This window comes from Helobdella robusta (genome assembly GCF_000326865.2).
Source record: "Helobdella robusta unplaced genomic scaffold HELROscaffold_15, whole genome shotgun sequence".
NCBI classification, from domain to species: Eukaryota; Metazoa; Annelida; class Clitellata; order Rhynchobdellida; family Glossiphoniidae; genus Helobdella; species Helobdella robusta.
In genome coordinates, this window is record NW_008703839.1 from 3,892,402 (window position 1) to 3,914,790 (window position 22,389).

At 34.3% G+C, this 22,389-nt stretch overlaps 4 protein-coding genes across 4 annotated transcripts; 3 read left to right on the forward strand and 1 right to left on the reverse strand.

Annotated features, from left to right (window-relative positions):
* Nucleotides 1-2,671: 2,671 nt before the first annotated feature.
* Nucleotides 2,672-4,179, forward strand: HELRODRAFT_169546 (hypothetical protein; the record flags this gene model as incomplete). The annotated part of the gene is made up of 3 exons (XM_009015340.1): nt 2,672-3,563; nt 3,825-3,945; nt 4,065-4,179. 3 exons carry the CDS (start codon nt 2,672-2,674, stop codon nt 4,177-4,179), a joined length of 1,128 nt encoding a protein of 375 aa, XP_009013588.1.
* A 1,325-nt stretch (nt 4,180-5,504) lies between these two features.
* On the forward strand, nt 5,505-6,757 carry HELRODRAFT_169547 (hypothetical protein; the record flags this gene model as incomplete). Its single annotated transcript, XM_009015341.1, has 4 exons — nt 5,505-5,512; nt 5,605-5,944; nt 6,348-6,430; nt 6,568-6,757. The coding sequence occupies 4 exons, from the start codon at nt 5,505-5,507 to the stop codon at nt 6,755-6,757; spliced, it is 621 nt and encodes a 206-aa protein (XP_009013589.1).
* A 3,299-nt stretch (nt 6,758-10,056) lies between these two features.
* HELRODRAFT_169548 (hypothetical protein) lies at nt 10,057-20,411 on the reverse strand (the record flags this gene model as incomplete). Its single annotated transcript, XM_009015342.1, has 11 exons — nt 10,057-11,105; nt 11,535-11,604; nt 12,491-13,180; nt 13,320-13,592; nt 14,927-15,128; nt 15,265-15,419; nt 16,746-16,897; nt 17,308-17,407; nt 18,188-18,304; nt 18,751-19,110; nt 20,175-20,411. The coding sequence occupies 11 exons, from the start codon at nt 20,409-20,411 to the stop codon at nt 10,057-10,059; spliced, it is 3,405 nt and encodes a 1,134-aa protein (XP_009013590.1).
* Nucleotides 20,412-20,681: 270 nt separating this feature from the next.
* Nucleotides 20,682-22,387, forward strand: HELRODRAFT_169549 (hypothetical protein; the record flags this gene model as incomplete). Its single annotated transcript, XM_009015343.1, has 4 exons — nt 20,682-20,739; nt 21,256-21,374; nt 21,639-21,833; nt 22,163-22,387. The coding sequence occupies 4 exons, from the start codon at nt 20,682-20,684 to the stop codon at nt 22,385-22,387; spliced, it is 597 nt and encodes a 198-aa protein (XP_009013591.1).
* Nucleotides 22,388-22,389: the final 2 nt, after the last annotated feature.

Genomic DNA, 22,389 nt, shown 5'->3' on the forward strand with positions numbered 1-22,389 from the left:
TGTGTGAGTTTGTTTGTGTGTGTGTGTGTGCGTGTATGTGTATTGTATATTTTTATCTATTTATTGAAACGTTATTTTTTACGCATACCCCTTGTCTCATTCTCTCTCTCTCTCCCTCTCTCTTTCTTTATATATATATATATATATACATATATAAAAATTATGGTCTATTACCAACATATACATATGTATATATACATATATGACTGGCTGGTTGGCTAGCTGGCTGGCTGGCTGACCGACCGACAGACTGATTGTTTGATTGATTTATCTCATAGTATTGTATACATGAGAAAAAATCCGATTAAACCAACCTTCGGCTTCAGTAAGCCACTGTTTTTTACCTGACAAAAGCAATTTCTATATTTATACTGACAAAAATAATTGTGATATATTTAAAGCATTATATGTACAAAAAAGTGCTATCTTATGAGTTCTATAAAACCCTGTAAGCCACTGCTGTAAGCCAACGTATGATTTCACAGCCAGTTTCTTATGAGCACCAGCAGAATGTAAAATATTCATTCAATATAATGAAGATAGTTGTTCAAATAACAATTTTGATTTATTTAGGCCGTTTATTTCATAAGCAAATCAATTTTTAACATGATCGAATAGTGTAAAAAAAAGGTGACTATAGTTCAATCCTACTAAGCCAACCTTCGGCTTCAGTAAGCCACCGGATTTCACCGGGCCAAAAGCAATTTTTATATTCAAATTAACAAAAATAATTTAATAATACATAATTCTATTAATCATTATTAAAATTAAATAGAATTACTACAATGTTTTAAGCATATTAAATCAAGTAAATATTTCATTTAGCTTGCTCGTTAAAATCCATGCAATTTCGTAAGCCAACAATCAAGCACGACAAATAGCCCGACCGATAGATCGAATTGATCGATTAGTCCTATTATTCTAGTTATGTGGTTTGGAGCAAGGGGAGATATTACTGAAAATAATTAAAAGTTGAAAAAATTGAGGTTCTTTGCATATCCCTGCTTCAACCCATAAGAAGGTGTTGTATGCTGGTAAATAGGCCTCCCCTTGAGTGTAACAAGCTGGCTTTATGCATATCCTTATAATACTTATTCTATATATGTATATAACATTATGCCATATAAAACAATAAGCTCACCGCTTAAACAAATATATATAAATAGAAAGTAAGGAAGTATTCAAAATAAAGCTTAAGAAAAGAAGTATTAAAAAAAGGCTTTGCAACTCGAATCAAATGCGCCATTACACTGCATTTTTACACTGCAAACGATCACCTCTCTCGAAATCCTCCTACATCAATCATAAATTATAACTTATAATGGATGCGAGCCGTCAATGCTTCTCTTACTTTCTGTTTTCAGTGGAGCATACAGAGGATAGATGTACGATGGATAGGAGACAGCTCCAGTTTAAAATACCCTGCTTCTAATTGACAACCGTGTTAATAACAACCATCTACATAACAGTTCATCCCATTCATTCAATGAAAAAAACTTACGTTTCATGCGTGATGTTCATGCAGTGAATTTTAGTTAAAAGCAGTTAATAATAAAAATTTTTCTGAAGTTAATTATATTTTTTACAGAAATAAATATATTATAATGAAAAATCAGAAAAATAAGAAAAATAAATGAATTAAAACCAATTTGATAAAATATGTAAAAATGACGACATTTACAAGAAAGAGAAGAGTAAAAAGAGAGAGAGAGGAATGAAAAGAGAGTGAAAAGGAAGGAGAAGGGAATGGAGAGCGAGTGAATTTAATCGATGAATATCAGACTAGTAGTTTGTCGCAAATATTCCAGGTAACGTGACACACTAGCACACGCACACTTATACACACGCGCACGAACGCTCGAACGTACGCACAAACTCGTTGACATATGCACGCATTTGAACATACCACTCGTATAATAACAAACAACATTGTGACAGACATGCTCCAACTTGTTCCCACCTCTCAACCTATGAAAATTGCCGTTTTTAATTTCGTTTTACCAGTCTGCTTTGTTTGTTTGTTCGTTGCGTTTGTTATAACGTTCAACGTTTCTTAATTAAATACGTTGTTTTGAACATTCTTGTCTATTTTAACGAAAAATTAAATTAAATTGTGGCTGAAAAAGTTGATAGTAAGTTTATTGCAGTCACATGTAGACGTGGTGAGCGATGATTTATGAATGGGTACAATTTTAGATAAGAGTCCGCAATTGAAATTCAATATTGCCATGGATACAGCGACCGGATTAATTAATTTCTGCATGTTATAACTTCATGCAAACGTTTAAATCATATTTCTTAGAAATGCTATACCAAAAACATTCAAATATATTCATGAAAACTCTCTCAATTATGTTACAATCTGAATCTACAATATTAAAACCGAATTTTTGAGTTAAATAACTCATGCAGAGAAAGTGACTACAACGTTTTTAAACATGAAAAAATTGTTCTTAAAGTCAAATATTATTAAAAAGTTCTAAGAATAAGCAACCGACCATTTTAACGTGGTTTTAAATTTGTTTTTTCTTCAGAAAATGGTAAACTATCATAGTATCAAAAAAATCATTCACAGCAATATTTTCAACAGCAGAAATTGCATCAACTAAATCGTGGTAACACTTGTCAAGTCACCAACAATCTTACAGAAACTCAACTTGCACTCAATAAAATGCAATCATCCCATCAGCCAGTAAGCAACACTTTCTTGGACATTATAAACAGAGACAAAGAATTGCTCAGGATGAAACAAACTCCACGCAATTTCAATGGCTCGATGTCATCAACAAACATCGAAGCATTCAAGCCTAAAACCATTTCTCCTCCCAACTTAGAACAAAACACATCCCCACCGTCTTCACGGGCAATCCCCGGTGCACATCCACCCTTTCCAGCACAAACACACAGCAGCAATACCCTACATATAACGTCTCCACAGCCTCCACCACAAAAGTACATCCAAAAAGCATTGTCGTCATCATCTTCATCAACGTTATCGTCATATTTCAGGTCAAATTCGTTGTTGCCAAATGAAATTTCTTCTCAGAATGTTTTCCTTCCATCCTCACCACCTCCACCGCTGCCTTCGTCTTCCATTATGATGACGGACGCATTGCGAGATGGAAAGGTTGTTTCATCAGAACCACCGGCAGATCGTCTAACAGCATTAAACCAACCATCACCGTGTTCAGCAATGCCATCATTAAAATCAACGGCACCACGTGTATCTTCATCGTCAACATCGCTCGCATCACCAATACTTTCATCATCATCTTTACATTTCCTACGCGTTCACCTTGCCAACCAACAACCAACGTTAAAAGAAACGTTAAGCACAAAAATGCGACATGAACAAAGTGTAGAAAATGAACAGAATCAGCCAAATGTAACAAATAGCCTGATCGACAGAAGCTCTATAAAAGGCTATCCTTCCGACTTCGAAAAATTGCGAATCCAGCATTTCAAAGATGAAATGAGACAACTGAGGTTGGAACATGACAAGCTGAAGGTGGAAAACGGGAAACTGACTGCTGAAAACAAATGGTTGAAATCCAGATTGAATGGTATGAGATGCTGGTGATGTAATGTGTTTTGATGGGCATTGATAAACGTACGTACGTCTGAAAATAATAACTTTAAGTTAAAATTGAAATTAAAATATTAAATATTAGCATAAACTTCATGCTTTCAACAAAATTTATTAAGAAACCTCTCTAAGTATTTAAGATCATACAATGGATTTGCGATTACTTAGCATCAGCATGGTTCCAGCCGGCGTTCCTTCATTCTTTATTCATTTTATTATTTCTTAAAACTTTCAATAGTTCACTCAGAAAGATGCACGTGCAACAAAAGTTTCAGCTCCTGCAACGACGAATACAGCAACAACGACGACAACATAAACACATTCAACAGCAGATTTAGCAACAAAAGATTTTTCACAAAGTCAACAGACACATTGAACTCTAAACAATCAGACATTCTACCTCTAACATGGCTATCGAATAATGATTTGGTTTCCGAATCAACAAACAAATCAGCAACAATAACAACAACACCGTTAGCAACAACAATGGCACCAGCATTGTTAACAGCAGCAGCAGCAACAACAACAACATCAGCAATGACAACGCCGTTCATAGCAACATCTCACAATGGAAGGAAACTGTATGGATCTGACTTGAAGATAAATGGACATTTCAATGCACCAGATGTTCAAAATGCACGCCCAATAAATATAGAAACACCAAGAAGTAATAATCATTTTTCACATCAAAAGTTTTGTTTTTTACTTTCATTATTAACTATCTTCTTGCTCTTGACCTTTCCTTTGCTTTTGATACTGTTGATCGTACTATTCTCTTGGGGCTGCTGGATCATTCTTTTAATATTACTGATTCTCTATAATCGTTTTCTTCTGTTGTTCTCAATAATTCTACTTTTAACTCCTCTACTCTAACTTTCGGGGTACCTCAGGGTTCTATCCTTGGCCCTCTTCTATTTATACTCTATACTTCTGAACTACCTCGTATTATGAATAATTTTTCTTTCACTAGTTAGCTATATGCTGATGATTTTTGTATTTATATACTTCTTTTCCTCCATCTTATCTCAATAGTGTTCTTCATAATCTATCTCTATGTCTTTCTTCAATTTTGGCTTTGTCCGACTATGTGTCGTAAACTTAATCCTTCTAACTTTGAATTAATTTGTTTTAATAAATCTAAACGCTCTATTACTATTTCTTCTATTATCTTACCTGATTCTAAAACTCGTGATGTTTCTCATAAGTTTAGTAGTTTGATTCTAGCATATCTCTTTTTTCTCAGGTTAACAGTGTTGCTAGATGTTCTTACTTTCATCTACGTAGAATAAAAAACTTGCCTTTCATTGGCAATCCTACACTTCTCCTTGTTACTTCGTTAGTTTTATCAAGGATTGATTATTGTAACTCACTCTACTATGGTCTTTCTGACTCTATACTCTATCCTTTTAGTAAAGCTTTTAACTCTGCTGCTCGTCTAGTTGCTCGTGCCCCTTTCTTTTCTCATATATCTCCATATCTTGTTCTCTTGCACTGGCTACCTATAAAATATAGAATAATTTTTAAAATTTGCACATTTATATATAAGTCTCAATCTAAATTATTTCCTAACTATTTATCAGATATATTATTTGAAAGTCCCGGCGGTTTGCGATCGTCTTTTGTCCTCACTTCTTCTTAACTCGTGTTAAACACTCTTTTGCTAAATCTGCATTTTCTTTTTCTGGCCATTTTTTCTGGAACTCTCTACCTCCTTCTCTGACAACTTCTCCATCACTTACGAAGTTCAGAGCGGATCTCAAAACCCATCTGTTTGCAAAATTCATTGAGGAACGAACATTGCGGAAATGGCGCTTTATAAACTAATTGATTGATTGATGAATTAATTGAACTAATAAAATTTATAAAATGTTAAGAAATGTTATTCGATATTATTTAACAGGTTTGGCGCAATCACACTATGATGACGTCAGTTGTATTAATAAATCAAACGACACTGCTACCCCAAACAACATCAACAACAACAAAAACTCCAACATCATTACTTCCACTTTAACCAGCAACGATGCTAGCAACCACAGGAACCACTTAAATCATGTTAACGGCAATCCAGAAAACATCAGCTTCCCCGACAGCACTAATTATACTACCAACATTCATAACAACAACAACAGCAACAACTATATTAACAGCAACAACAGCATCAACAACAACAAAGACGTCACCAACAACAACAACACTAACACGAGTAAGGAAATGGCGAAACGAAGATTCTCCATAAGCAGCACATCCACCGAGAACATCCTTCTGGAAGCTGACCTCCTACTTACTTCCGCCAAAAACTCTAACTCATTTTATAACGACGAACCAGGTTTGAAAAATTTTAATAAAATTTTTAAGGTTGTTAATCATTTATTTTATTAACTTATAATTTATCACAAATGAGTTACAATTGCTATATATATATATATATATATATATATATATATATATATATATATATATATATATATATATATATATATCAATCTATTGTATTGATTTTTATTTTCAATTTTGCTTGGTTTGACTGAGCCTATTAACATGTCTTGACGTTTTTTTAACACACATTTTGTTTACGAGTCTTCGTACCGTAAATGAATTTAATATATAAACATAATTTAAAATCTTAAAAGAGCTGCCCATTCATATTTCAGCCACCAGCAACTCCGTAAGATGGAAGAGTATTGAATCAGAGCATCTGCAGAATGGAAAACAAGCGAGCGTAAGCAACAATCAACCCCTAACGCACCATTCACAACAGAAGTATTCAAACAATTCGTTCAAAAATGTCGAGAAAACTGGATCAATGTCCGCTCATGTTCCTCCTCGAATCAGGACTCAAAGGTACCTTCTGAAGTTTTAAATTACTGTTAAAAAGTTTGATATTACAATGAGAATAATTAACACATGACGCACCTACAATAATAAAACAGTCCAATTAATAACAACTACCAAACTTGAAATCATTCTCTCTCGACCAGTTGCACGGTACCAGCGCTCTGTGACGTCAGAGTGAATGACGTCATCAAGTTCAGTCAGAAGTTGGGGAGGATGAGTGAGGGTAGGGTGGTTTTTGTCGGCAACCTGCCAAACAAGAAGGACGTTTATTTGGGATTGGAGCTGAAAAACGAAGGTTGTTGTGTTCTTTCCGATAATGTTGCATGTGGTTGATGTTGTGGTTGTCGTTGTAGTCATTTTGTCGTGTCTAATAATTTTGTTACTGTCTGTTTTGTATTATTATAAATATTTGTAGTTAATGAGAACAAAATCGTGTTACAAATTTTATAATCTAGTTGACATGTGGATGAATTTAAGAAATGGTTCTTAGATTCATATTGATTGATTTAATTGAAATAAATTGGTATAATTTTTGTTAGAAAAAGTGCGATGATCAAAAGTATAGTGACGTTTTAAACTTGTCAAAAAGCTAAATAAAATTTTTCGGTCTTAAATTAAAAATATTTTTCAAATTTATATTCGTTATCGAAAAAAATTAGTATAACTTATAACAGCCAACGCAAGCCTTTAAAAATAATTATAGTAAAATTTTATTATTTATTAAAAACAAAAATGATATTAACCATCATATAAATATAACTATCACGTGGTCTTAGTGGGAAAACACGATGGAGTGTATGAAGGGACACGGTATTTCCAATGGTATGGTTAACTTATTTACCTTACACTTTCAATGCATTGTATATTAATTCAAATTTTGTAGACCTTTAACCTTTAATCTTTTAACTTACAAAAACATACATACATCTATAAACAGATAAAGTTAAAGGTTAAAGGTCATTGCTGCTTACTGCACTTGCTGAAAATGCTTCAATTTAAGATGAAATCTAACTGTTGATATTTAAATTTCAAATTTGTAATATAATATAAAGCAAGCAGACGTTGTATTGAATAAATTGGCGTGATTAAGTAACAAATTAATAATATTAAAAAAACGCACAATAAATGAATGAATAACCAAATGAATAAATGGATAAATAAACAAATTTGAATAAATTCAGTGAGCCGAACAGAGGTGTGTTTGTGGGCATGTCCAAAGTTATTTCTGTGGTACGCAAGTCATGAAAAAGAAAAAAGAATTCTTCCATTTTTTTTGTATTTTTGAAATTTGTGTCCACATTTTATTCTTCGAATTAGGTTAAACAATTGATTTGAAGTATTTTTGATATAGATAAATAGTTAAAAATCTTGGGCGGCGTGATGGCCTAGTGTTTAAGGTCGCCTGGTGCCGTTTCGTAATAACCGGGTTCGAATATATCAAAATGATCCTCGCCTACCACATGCTTAGTGTGTGGTGCTTTGTGTTAACATGTATTCATATACAATGTCTGTGGCGTGTTGTTGAATCCTCTGAGCTTTGGAAGAGTGTAATTGACCTTTGATCGGTAGACCAACTTCTTCATTGGATCCATTCAAACTTCTGAGTTGGATTTTAGTTTTTTGATTTAGTAGCTACAATTATTTTCAAGTTTAAGTCAGTAATTAATTCAGTTTTATTTTATTTTTTGTGATTCATACTTTGCATTCAAACAGGCATTCAGTATTTATTTTTTACAAAAATAAAAATATTTACGATGACAATAATTTATTTTAATTAAATACAAAATTGGTGTGAGTGTTTGTTCATTACATTACATAAGTTACATTTCACCACATTAAATTACACGTTAGATTTCACTACATTAAATTACATATATCAAATTTCATTACATTTCGTCACAGTAATCATTTACTAATTCAGTTCACAAAACCGATAAACTAGCATTAAAACATTAAATAGGCACACGATAATCGTCAGTTTGATTGAGTCAATCCTAGAAAAATTTTCGACATCATGCCAAATTTTTACGTGATTCGAAGCAGAAAGTGCAAAAAATGGTTTAACCACGTATAATAATAATTATTTGTTTAGTAACATTACATATCATTTACATTTAATTCAGTGATAAAACATGGTATATACATTTGTTTAGTAATAATACATATTAAATACATCCATTTAATTATGTGCAAGCGGACAACATACAGGGGAGAGATACGTGATGAATTCAACATTTAACGTAAGTATAATGTATGTGCATATCCATTGAGCATATAGAATAGCCCAGTAAAATTTCACATAAAAATAGAGACCAGAAGAGGAGAAAATTCGTTATACTAGTTAAGATAAAATGAAAAATTTAAAATCTCAGGTGCTCAAAACACACCTCTTCAACATAGCAACATCCGTCAGGCCTCTCCAATACCTATAAATGGTTGTTAAATGATTGGAAACATAATTTTGGAACGACCAGGAAACCCAAGCACGAATAAATAATTTTATACAAACACGCTATGTGTATATGTTTCTCTTAAATTTAGTGTGTGCGTGTGCGTGTGTTTATGTATGTTTGATCACATTTGGAAAAGTCTGTGGCTTGTGTGTGTGTGTGTGTGCGTGCGTGCGTAAAGCCAACAGAGTAAACTTGCATTTTTACTGAAGTTTACATTACCAAAAACTGACATTGTGCAGTATTTACCCAATTGCAATCACACTCACACACACAAACACACACATACACACACACTCACACACACTTGTGTACATATAGGTATATATACAGGTATATATTTATAATTTATTCATCATATCTGAAATCATTTTTAAGATTTTATCTGGATAGATAGCACAGGTTGTAAAATCGGTAAAAAAAAGTTACTTCGTTTTTGTCCTAGATGTCATATAGCGTGTATGTGTGCGTGTGTATGTTTGAGTGAGTGTGTTTAAGTGTGTGAGAGAGTGTGTTTGTATGTGTAAGTGTAGGCTTATGTATTGATGTTTATGTGTGTGGTATTTTATTGTGTATCTACTGATACACACGCCAATTAAGTTGTAAGTTTAAATAATCATATAAAAATATTTACAAACCACAAATATTTACATTTATTTAAAATTAAAAAACATTTTAATAAAAATTGAACCAATTTAAAACCAAACAATCTACAACCAGATATATAAATGAATGATTGAAAGATCAAACATTCAATTGATTGATTAATTAACTGATTGAAAAGTTGGCCGTTTTTTAATTATATAAAAAGACATGTGAACATTTAGCGCAATTTTAAAGTTCGACCGATATGTTGATAGAAAGACGAGTTAATGAATGGATGGATGAGTTAATGAAGGATTGAATGAATTTATAAATAAATGAATTTATGAAAAAATAAATGAATAATGGGATGGAGAGATAGATTAAAAAATGAATGAATATTTTTTCGTAAAGTTCTAACTTATAGGGATAATAATCTTATCCCATCCAGATGTATAGGGTGATGTGTGGAAAATACTGTCTAACAGAACCTGAAAAAATTTGTTTAAAATTTAAATGTTTTATTCAACACACACTCACACATACACACACAAATAAACAAACACACACACACACACATATATATATGTGTGTGTGCTGTCAGTAAAAAGTGTTGTTATCTGCAGAACGAGTTGTTATGAATTTACAGAGGAAATTAGATTTTGTTAAGTAGTTATCGTCAGCTGTTTTGAAATCAACATTTGAACTGTTAATGTGTTGTTGACGTGTCGTTCCGATGAGGTTCGGCGTGTTTTTAATGTTAGCCAGTGGCGTGCCATCTGCCAAACTTCTGATGTTCGTACTATGGTTGTTGTTAGTGGAGCAGGTGTTATCGTCACCGTTTGGGTTGTTGTTTATGTAGTTGCTGTTTGGGTTGTTGTTGTTGTTTATGTAGTTGCTGTTTGGGTTGTTGTTGTTTATGTAGTTGCTGTTTGGGTTGTTGTTGTCACTATTATTGCTCTCACATGTGCTACTGCTGATAACGTTGCTGTTGCTGTTATAACTATCTTTGTAAATATCACCGCAATGCAAATGTGCTGAATTAGTTTGCCCGTGATTTTTTGTCCAATTCGAGAAAGATTTTTTCTTCAGCACGTATTGGTTGACGTGTTCCAATTTTATATTTTCTCCACCGAATCTTTTTGGACTGTTGTCATCGGTAATGTGACTTACATTCCTGCGACTCATACCTGTCGCTGCCGAGTCAAAGCCGTTTGAAGTAACATTATGATCAGTGCAACTTTTGTTGGTGTAAAGATGATTTGAAGCCGCGCAGTTGAAAGTACAAGTTGCATTCTGGTTGACGCTGCTGCTGTTCTCTTCGGAAATGTTGTTGTCGAGACTGTCCGACACCATGGATGGTATGTTGAAGGAGTGGTGCTTGTGCAGGATGTTTTGAATCCTGCTTCGAAATTTCGAAGACTTCTGAATGTTTGGATTGTTTATGACGTTTGAAACGTGTGAAACATTAATGTTGTTGTTGTTGTTATTATTATTATTACTATTGTTGTTGTGGAATGTTGACGAATGTTGAAGAGTCAAGTCGCGAGAAAGTTTTGCAAGTTGATCGGACAGTCGGTTGGTGGCTAACTGGAAGTTCTCCTGCATGGAATCCAATTGTTGTGTGAGGAGGGAGGTTGTGTTCGAACCTGGGTATTTGTGGTTTGTGTGAGTGTGAAAGGTTAATGTTTGTGCATGAGCGCCTGTGTTAGTGAGATTGATATAACTTGTAATGAGAGGTCTGGTCATGTGTAATGTTTTAGAGTGGGCTTTAAATTTTATACGTAAGTATTATTATGTGATTGAATGTCATAATAATATACATGTAAGCATGTATAAATGTGTGCGCGGGCGCGTATATATGTGTGTGTCTGTGTATGTTTGTGTATGTGTGTTTGTGTGTGTGTGTGTTAAAGAAAGCAACAAAACTTGCATCTGTTTATGAGTTGAATAAATTGTTGTTTTTTCTATCAGAAGTTTTAAAATATTAGGCTAAAAACAAACAGATTAATCTCAATAATTGACAGTTATGAGCATCTAATAAGAAACATTAATTTTCATTTCATTAATCGTAGAACCTTCACTGTTTCCAACGCTGGCTAACAGGCGATCAAATATGTACCGTCTGACGATATTCTTGATGACGTTCTGTGAAGTTGGATGCATGTGTGTGTGTGTGTGTGTGTGTGTGTGTGTGTGTGTGTGTGTGTGTGTATGTGCCGGATGCATGTGTGTTGTATTTATGTGTGTATATTTGGGACTATTGTCGTTTTGTTCAATGCTAAAATTAAGGATTGCACCAGAAAAAAGACCCGATCAGTTGGCTTTTTCAACTCTAGCAGCCTTACCTCCACATATTGCATCCGAATTAATCCCAAGTGGTTCGTTTCTTGCATTACACATGTGCTCGCCAAAAATGGCTACAAGACTGACCTAGTCTGCTTATATCGAAATAATAATTCTTCATCGGTAAAGGAAAGATATATTATCACTATATAAAACTATAGATTGTCACTGTGCGGTGTTATTAAAATTTTTAGCAATTTTGATCATTTAATTTAAATTTGACAAAAATTAGATAATTGTGTGCAAATGTCAATTTTGTATACATTAAAAAATATATTAATAACTATAAAACAGTTTTTTCAACATTTAATTTTAATTTAGCGACTAAATGAAACAAAATTTTTGTTGCAAAATTTAATGAGTGAGGGACTGGCGTTCAAATTTGTTGTCATTGGTAATAATATTAATTATTATTAATAAAAGTAGTTGCAGTAGCAGTTGTAGCAGTAGCTGTTGTAATAGTTGTAGTAGCAGTAGCAATTGTAGTGCTGGTGTAGTAGTATATAAAAACATCGTTATTATGCTGTTATTAACTTCCACTTTATTTATATTATTTATATTTATCATTATTAACATGCAATAAAATTAGTTTAAGAATTATAACTGATTAATTAATTAATTAATCAATTAATTAGTTTAACAAAAAAAAGAAAAGAAAATTATTTCGAGAGGTGTACGACAAACGAACATCACTGACATCTTTATTGACTGTCGTCGTGACGCTGTCATTTCGTCGCATGCCCCTTGTGAAATTGTTGCCGCGAACATTATCATTATCATCGTTGACGTCGTTGTTGTTACTAATGTTATTGTTGTTATTAGTGTTGCAATAGTTGTAGATGTTGTTGGTTTTGTTATTATCGCTGTTGACAGAGTTGTTCGACTTTTTACTACTTCCATAAATTTTGTGGCTGCCGTTGTTGTTGTTGTTATGTTTCGCCAAACGTTGTTGAAAGTTGTTGTTGTCGGTGTCGTTGTTGTAACGAAGAATATTTCTGTTGTTAATATTTTTTATCTTAATTTGGTCATTTTTGTTGATGTTATTGTTGGCGACGGAGCTAGTTCTGTCTGCGGTGATGAGAGGATACTTATTGTAATTGAATTTGTTTGTGTTCGCTTTCTTCTCGAGAAACTTTTTGTTTCCGCTCATTTCATTTTTTGCGTAAAAATTACAATTGATGCAATATTCGTTGTTGTTGTCGTTGTTTCTCTCGTTATTGTCGTCAACACAGATGAAGTCATTATCGTCGTCATTGTTGTGATAATGTTGATTAACTGTGCTGTTGTTGTTGTTGGCTGTGCAGTTGCTGTTGTTGGCTGTGATGGTGTTGTTCGTGCCACCGATGCTGATATTTTCGTATATCTTGCCTACTGCGTTCTGTAGAGTTTGTCAATTAAAAAATAATTAAATGAAAATTACAAACAAATAAATGAATAATATGCAATTGAACTATCAATGCAAATATAAAAATGAAATTAAGCACGGCGTTGAAGTGGTAAACATTTATGGGACAAACCAATGCCTTCTCCAGCGTCCAATCATTCCTTCCTACCTCTGTCTGCATCTTCTTCCTCAAAGACCGGGATATCGGTCCAAAATTTTTTTTCTTCTCTTTCTTTTCATCGCAAAACGAACCTTCAAAGCACCACGTGACTGCACATTTAAGATGCTTAAAAATGAACTTAGGTGCGAGGAGGATGTTGAATGGAACGGGTAGTGATGATCCGTGGTTGATGTAGTCCAGGTATAGTTTCGAACGTACGTACTTCCATTCTATATCCTGGTCTGTCTGTTGGGTTGGTGTGTGTGTTGTTTATGTGTGTGTATGTGTTGTGCGTGTGTCTTTTGTCTGCGAAGAATGCGTTCGTGTCTTGCTTGTAAAATGACGTTGCGTGGCTGTAACCTCTCGTGTAAGCATTCATTTCAGTGCAGAAGTCTCTAATCTTTGTTCAAAATTTAATTAAGCTTATTTTAAACATTTCTATTTCTAAAATGTCCAAGTAAAAAATAATAATTTTTGTACTTGACAAAAAAAGGAAAAAGTTGTCCAGAATGAGTTTGTGTGATGAAGTTGATGTTTCTCGTTATAAATAATAATAGTGAAGTTGTAGAACTGATGAAAAAATGAATAATACATTAAATATTACAAATAATAATTTGATTTAAACAAGTTTGACAAAAATGCAAATTTTTTATTATTATAATTTAATTAAAAATTGGTCTAAAATTTATAAAATTAACAAAAAATTAAACATTTAGAAATGGGGTCCCAGCAAACGATCTTATACAAAAACGTAGATCGATGCACTCCGCTATGAAACAACTCGACTCACCACACATCAACGTAAAAGATGGATGAAGCGACAACAGCAAGATATCACGACAGACAACCATTCACAACTTTTAGTGACTGTGAATAAAGACATAACAGCCAACACTGAAAGTCTCGAAGCATGCCACGTAGCTGAACATAAAACTTACAGACGCGATGAACCGCTGAACTACATATACACACAGAACATCGTACTAGGACACCCTGATGTGTTATACCATGATAAGCACACAACAAAACCTAACGATTTTGTCCAAAAAGCAGCATAAACAAGACATTTAAACACACAATGGAACATATTAGCAGATAAAATAGTATATAAATGAAACTCAACAACAACAAACATTTGAAACAAAACACAAAGATGGCACATTGACGACAAAAGCATGTTGATGAGGAATAGCATGTGGTGCGCCACAAGACGGAGAGAAATCCCTAACGGGCGAAAACCCATGAGCGAAAACCCATAAACGGATGCAAATTTTTACGCGCGCATATACAGGTTTGAATTATAGGTTTGAATACACATACAAACGCATACAATTTTGTACACACACACACACACACACACACACACACACACACACACACACACACACACACACATGCAAACACATACAGCTTTGTACACGCATACATACAAATTTGAAGACACATACAAAAGCATACAAATTTGTACACGCGCACTTAAAAATTTGAAAACACATACAAACTCACACAAACGCACTTTACCAAGCCGACACATTTGATAATAAGGACGCATGGTGATGATGATGACGAATGAAACTCACGGCGATCTTATCGAAGGAGCGCGTCATCATAGCGATGAGCATGTTGAGGAGAACGATGACTGCACCCCAATTGTACACACCGAACACGATGTAGCCCACACTCTCCGTGAATCTACTCTCAAATCCTCTGCCGAGTTCCACCGTCCGTGCATCCTTCAAACCGAACAGGGCCCAGAAGGTTGTACGAAACGTCAATTCTAAACTTTAAAATTATGGTAGATTACTTTTTTCAAAAATACTAAAAAATGACACATTTAAAAGACAGACTGTGATTTCATAACATTTGAACCAACATACAATAGATATTTCATTGAAGTGTTTCGCGAATAATAACTAACTTTCCGAAGCCCTCCTGTGCATTGGTTTCAATCTTGTGGTCCTTCATTTCGACCACACTGCGAACTCTGGGGTCGTAGTACCAGTACAAGTTGTGCATACCTACCATGAAGGCCAGGAAGATAGGAACGAATGTGACCATGAACTTCATGACGTCCTGGTGGGAGGAGTCATCGTGTGAATGAAATGTGGTGGGAGGTCTTAATGAATGATTGATTGGCGGATATTTGATTGTTCATTTTAATTGATTGATTGATGATTCGTTTGTTACGAGGAAATTCTTTTTGATAAAATGACTAAAAGTTGCGAACGTTAATGTCATACTCAGCTCCCAGACAAAAACAAGCTTACTTGATGTCATACCGACGCATGTCCTTAAAAAATACTTAGATTTGTTTATTTGCTTCCTCACCAGAAGCTGGCTGCGTGTTATTTATATTGCATGAATCATTTTTTAATATTATTACTAAACAATACATAACAGCCATACATTGGTTAATTGACACTTTTGTGTTAACACACATTTATCTACAACAAATGAAAAAGTGGAATGTTAGTATCATTAATAGTTGCAACATTTGAATATCAAACACATCTACACATCAAACACATCTACACACATACACACTAACTCACGCACATACATATAAACTCACGCACGCACACAAACTTACAGGCACGCGCACACACAAACGCACGCGCGTCAAACATGTATTGTATACGTACAAACAAACAATACAAAACAATTCCTACTATGAATTTTGTAAGATGAGAAGAATATAGATAACAAGTTTCAACATACAATATAATCTGACATAACATCGATTAGCATAATAATAAAGAACAATAACTTTTGCCGTGTCAATTTTTTATAGTACAAATATGATAAAGATAAGCGATGCGTAAGATGAATGGTATTAGTTTGAAAGGTAGTTTATACACTGCATAGGTTGAGGTTTCTTATTATTTATCGTTATTTTTCATTTTACTAATATTTACGGACGTCATTTTCTGGCATATATTGAATTCTTAGAGCAATATTTATTAATTGAAACTTTTATTTTTGAAAGAAAATTTAGAAAAAATTGTCTACAAAAAAATGAAATGATGTTTTTGATGTCATTACAATCTGTTGGTTTAGCGTGAAACAAGCATGTCATTCATGTTTATAACCGGAAAATCAAAAAAGCCAGCCTGTTGAAAAACACAGAAAAAAAATTATAAGAATGATATGATATGCATAGTACTGAATATTTAAATAGGAACAATGAACATGACAAAAGACGACAAAGTACGTATTACCAGACATACTGTGAAGTACACGTAGTAATGTGGTATGGTTTAATTATCAATAGTAAACTATCGAAAATATATATCTTACTTATGAAAATATAAAATGAATATAAAACAAAATAAAATATAATTACGAAAGAAATATGGAAGGTAATAAAGAGAGATATGGAAGGTAATAAAGAGAGAGGACCTTGATCATCCTCTCTAGCGATATGAGCATCGGACCAAGATGTTCATTGATGGAGAGTAGATGGAAGAGACGGGCGAAGTTGATGATGTTGCCGACCGCGAAGAGAGCTTCACAAACATGCACAGGATCCCAGGAATCCCAATAGTATCTGTCTGTTGTTTGCGTTGTTGTTGTCAGATTGTGTTTGTGTTGTTTTGTTATTTTTGTTTGTTTGGAAGCCAATAAAATATTGTATCTTATGGAGTTAAATTGGTATAGACGGTGTTGTTGTTGTTGTTGTTAATGATGATGATGAGGATGATGTTGTTGTTGCCATTGTTGTCAAAAAACGCATAATTCACCACAAAGAAACATCATAAATAACAATAAGCGGCAAACAATAAGAAGACAAACTGCAGTATAGATTGATGCATTCAGCTATAACTTAAAAGCAACTCGGCAATTCATTTGTTTCATTTCTCAATTTTTTACAATTATTTCTTGGAGGTTTCGGCTTTTTCATTTAAAACAAACATATAACACAACAAACAAACAAACAGACAGACAGACAGACAAAACAAACCCGCATCGAGCCAGTAGAACCAGTACACAGCAGCTGGGTCATCGTCCTTCAACTTCATCCATGATGCGGCATTTTTGTAGAATGTTAAACTTTTCCAGATCTAAAAATAAATATACAACATCTAAATTTTATGCATTGATAACACGTTGTGTTTGTTAAAAAAATTGTACTGTAATAATTATTTTGGCATGTTTGGTGTGATGTGGAGGTCTGTACGCTGCGATTGTGCAGTGATCCATTCATTTGTGTTGTTTTTCGCGAAGATGTGTTGTTTGTGATGTGTTATGATGAGTTGGGCTGTAATGTAATGTAATACATGTAATGTGATGTAATTGTATTGTGATGTGTTGTAATGCATTGAGTTGTTTGTGCTGTCTCTCAATGCTATGCCTTGTTCAAGTTTTTAACTATTTTTCTCTTTCAAAAGGACATTCATCATTTCGCGACATCTTAAACAAAAAATCCTTCCAGGAATTATTTGTTCGTTATTGTTGCTGGCATCGTTACGATCAACGTCCTTATCATCGTCATCGCAGTAGTTGTCGTCATCATTCTCGCCGCTTATTTATTTATCATTTCCACCATTACCACTATCATTATTAATATTAACATTTCAAACCTCCATATCAGCCGCAAGGCTCTAAATTTTTGGTAAGGATGATTCAAAAACAAAAAATGTAAGCACTCAGATCAGATGAAAAATAACTAAACATTTAAAAAATTGAAAAAAAATTAAAATATAAAATTAAAAACTTAACATAAATAACACTGCAAAAATTTGATGTTTAAAAAAACATCCTCAAAAATGCACAGAGTGAACGTGTGAAAAGACAGCGTTGAAATTAGAAAGCAATAAAGATATGCAAAGGAGCCAACCAACCAGTTGTTCTGTGATACGTCTGAGAGTGAATGATGCCATGTAGAAGCCGAGCATGAAGAAGTCCATCGCGTTGTAGACGTTGATGAAGTGGTCTCGGCAGCCGGTGCGGTATACTTGCTGGCAGGCGTTCCATAGCATTCCTGTTTTATGATCATGTTAGATATGCTGGTGCTGAACCAATTTTGAACATTTTGGAGAAAAATTGAAATTGAAATAAAAAAGTATTTAAATTGTCTAAAAACAGCAGTTGGTGATTGTTCAACCTGTATTCAATTGTTTATTTGAATGTGCAGTGCATTAAACACAATCAAACAAACTAAAACAATTATCAAAGCAAACGCTCTGTTAACTGACGATAACTTAATTCCACCCGCTTACTTGCAAACTAAGATAACAAAATTATACAATTTATTTGAAAATTGTACTTTACAATTCTTTAAACTAACCAACCAATCAACCTACTGAACAACCAATTAATCAACCAATCAAATAATCAGCCAAAAAGCCAGCCAATCAACTAGCCGACCAATCAGCCAACCTGATATCCAAAGCAAAATGCAGACCTCCATGGCAGCAGGCCTGTAGTTCCTGATGCAAATTTCAGAGACATTTCTGCAATGAAAACTTCTTTTTAGCACCATGCATTCATTTTCATTAGCTGGTCTGTTAATGGAGCCATCGACGTATGCGTTCAAGTGATTTGTTGCAGATTTCAAATTTTCAAAGACCGTTGAATTGCGAATGATGAAAGAGGAAGAAAATGTTTTGATGTGGTTGGCCAACTGGTCATGTTGACCCAAGCGCTCCTGACAGAGTTTGCCTTGCTCAACATGACCCTGGATGACGATGAGGAAGAGGAAGAAGATGTAGGAAGCTGCATTCACGACGAACTTCATGCATGGGGTTTTCATTAGTTGGGACACCTTGGGGGCGATTGAGGCGATCCATAACAAAAAAATCCATACGTGTTGATGATGAATGATGTTGGATGGATTTATGTTAGGTTGATTTGTGTTGGATGGGTTCATGTTGGATGCATTCGTGATGGATGGATAAAATAATATGGTCTGTTTGTGTTGTGTTGTTTTATACTTGCATTACTTACTCGAGGCGTGCGGTTGAAATCTAACGTACGTGCTTGTGTGAGTGTGTGCGTGTGTGTTTGTACGTACGACATGCATGCAATGAAGCATGTGTTTGTGTTCTGATGTGATTTGATGGCGAGCGTCCGTTGCATTGTGCGTCTGTTCGCCTCCACATTCTGTACTCTAATTGTGAAAAAATGCGTAATGCTTAAGTTCTTAGCACAAAACACCGCATAATACAAATAAGATAAATTTAAAGATTACAATAACAATGCAAAAATTCATGGGACTCAAAAGCACTGAGCCCATGTTTATGAAAGTTGCGTTTATAGATTTCGTCATTTTTTGAAAACTGAAAGTGAAAGATTGACACATGTTGACGGGGTTCAGGCGAAGGCATACGCTTGTTTGGCCACATCAGATGATTTTATTTTCATTCACAAACATGTTCATTCGATCATTCCTAAGAATCTGAGTTTTCCATTTTTGAACGAAACTTATCAATGAACCAACCATGAAGTCTTACAATAAACATAATTGACAGCATGTAAAATAACTCCAGAACAACTGAGTTCACGTAGCTTTATTTCTAAAACTACAATTGCTGTTACTACTACTATTACTGCTGCTGTTGCTACTGCTACTACTACTACTACTGCTACTACTACTACTACTACTACTACTACTACTACTACTACTACTACTATTGCTACTACTACTATTACTACTACTACTACTACTACTACTAAATCTTTCACTACTATAGTAATAACATAAAATTATAATCAAGCAAAAATTAATTTGAATAATTTCAATTATAAGCCTAACAACAAAAGATGGTTTTTGAAAGTGGTTAAAATCAGTTTTAAATAAATAAATAAATAATTGGCCTGAAATGTTACCTTCAAGTTTGGGAAGAGGATGTAGACAAGTGATAAGATAGGAAAGAAGAGGATGATGACGAAGATGATGAGTGCATGTAAGAAGCTAGACCTGGACATGAGGTTGTTGTTGTTGAGGTCATGAAACCACAGAGAGGTCAATTTTTTCTGACAACTTGGATGTGCCACAAACTGGTCGACAATGTTTTTAATGATTGGTCTTGCTGCTGAAGTTGTCGCTTGTAATGATGTCGCCATGGTTATAATGAAGGATGTGTTTTTTCGTATTTGAGATTGTTGATAGCAAAATATACATGATAATGTGATTTAAAAATTATTCTATATTTTATAGGTAGCCAATGCAAAAGAACAAAATATGGAGATATATGAGCAAATAAAGAAACACGAGCAACTACACGAGCAGCAGAGTTAAGAGCTTCACTTAAAGGATTGTTTATAAAATCAGAAAGACCATAGGAGAGCAAGTTTCTATAATCAATTTTAGATAAGACTAAAAAAGTAACAAGAATGTGGAGAGTAGGATTGTCAAGAAAAGGCAAACGTTTTGTGTTCTACGTAAATGAAAGTAAGTCTGCAAACAGATCGCTTTTCACAAACCCATATAACATGAGTTCTACTTTGAAAAAACGTAAACATGACTTGGATGTCAATAGTCGCAAATGTCCTGAAAGGATAAGACACGAGAAGGAAAAACGTGTAATTAAATGAGCACCTACATCAAAAACTTTACAATAAACTTTCTTTTGCTAAATCTGCACTTGCTTTTTCTGGGCCTTTTCTCTGGAACTCTCTACTTCCTTCGCTGATCTTTGGAATTCTCTACCTCCTTCGTCCATCACTTACGAAGTTTCAGAGCAGATCTCAAGACCCATTTGTTTGCTCAAATAATGCCTATATAAACATTTCCCATCCCATTGAAAGTATTCGTTAATTGACAAATCTTCCTAATGTACGATTCTGAACAAGAACTTTTACTTGATTGTATTCTCGTTTTTGCTAGCGGATTCTAGCTATTACAACCGAATGCGGTACGTTTGGCACTGTTCACTATACTCTATTCAAGTCGTCTATTTACACTCAGTCATTCCATGTGTATATGCCCTTTTGCCAAATAAAACGCGTGCCACTTGTGCCAAAATGTTGCTCAAATTGAAGAACGTGCAACCGGGACTGACTTCGAGCAAGCCGCCATGCAGGCAGGTTTTTAATTACCTTTGATTAAAAATAAAATTTTGATTTTTGATTTTATGATTTACTGGCATTCAACATCAAATTAACAGAAATTGGAAAAACTGGTTGTTTTTTCCATCTATCGCAATGCGTTTGGAGGCGAGTACAGATGAAAGGTTTGAAGATAAATTTTTTTTGTGTTTTTGAAAATATGTAGTTTTTAAAATTTTACAAAAATAAGGTGTTCAAGTTAAAAAATCTTATTTGTGGGCGGATTACAAATTTGCCCAATAGATAAAAATGTTGTCGTCTCTGGAATTTGTTGAGCCTGATAATGTGGTCCAAGCGTATGAAGAATTGACCAGAAAAAACCAATTTCGTGGTAAATCCATGAAAATTGCAAACTATTTTGAAGAGATACTTACATTAGGAAAGAACAGCGACGTGGCCGATGTTGCCGATTGTTGTATGGAATGTTCATCAGCGGATGTTAGATAGACGGCAACGCACCAATAATGATGCAGAGCTTAAGCATTATATCTGGATGCCGGATGCCGAAACCTCTCTCATATTGACAAATTCCCAGTCTTCCTATTTTTGCACTTTACACCAACAGACTTTGGTCGCAGCCCACCTATAGTAAGCATCCGAAATTGATAAATTGATAACATACATGGGTCGGGAAAAATTCACCCCCATCTCCACTAGGAAAAAGTCCTCGGGAAACAGGAAAATACCGGTAACGTTTTACTTTTCATCCCCCCATAGGTTGGTCCTATGACCATTTACGGTGATTAATTTCCCATTCTTACCTGAAGTTTATACGGTACTTAACTTACCATTATAGGTTGGCAGCAAGCCTTCCAGTAGACCCGTCCATCTACCGTTTCATAGATTTTCTCAAAAAGCAACAGGCTGCTCAAAATTATGATGCTGTTCAACTTCTCATGAGTAATCCCGGCAATTCAAGAAACAAGGCCATTTCACAGCAAATAAAAACAATAGTTCAAACTTTAAATGGAAACGTTACTGACCGATATTGATT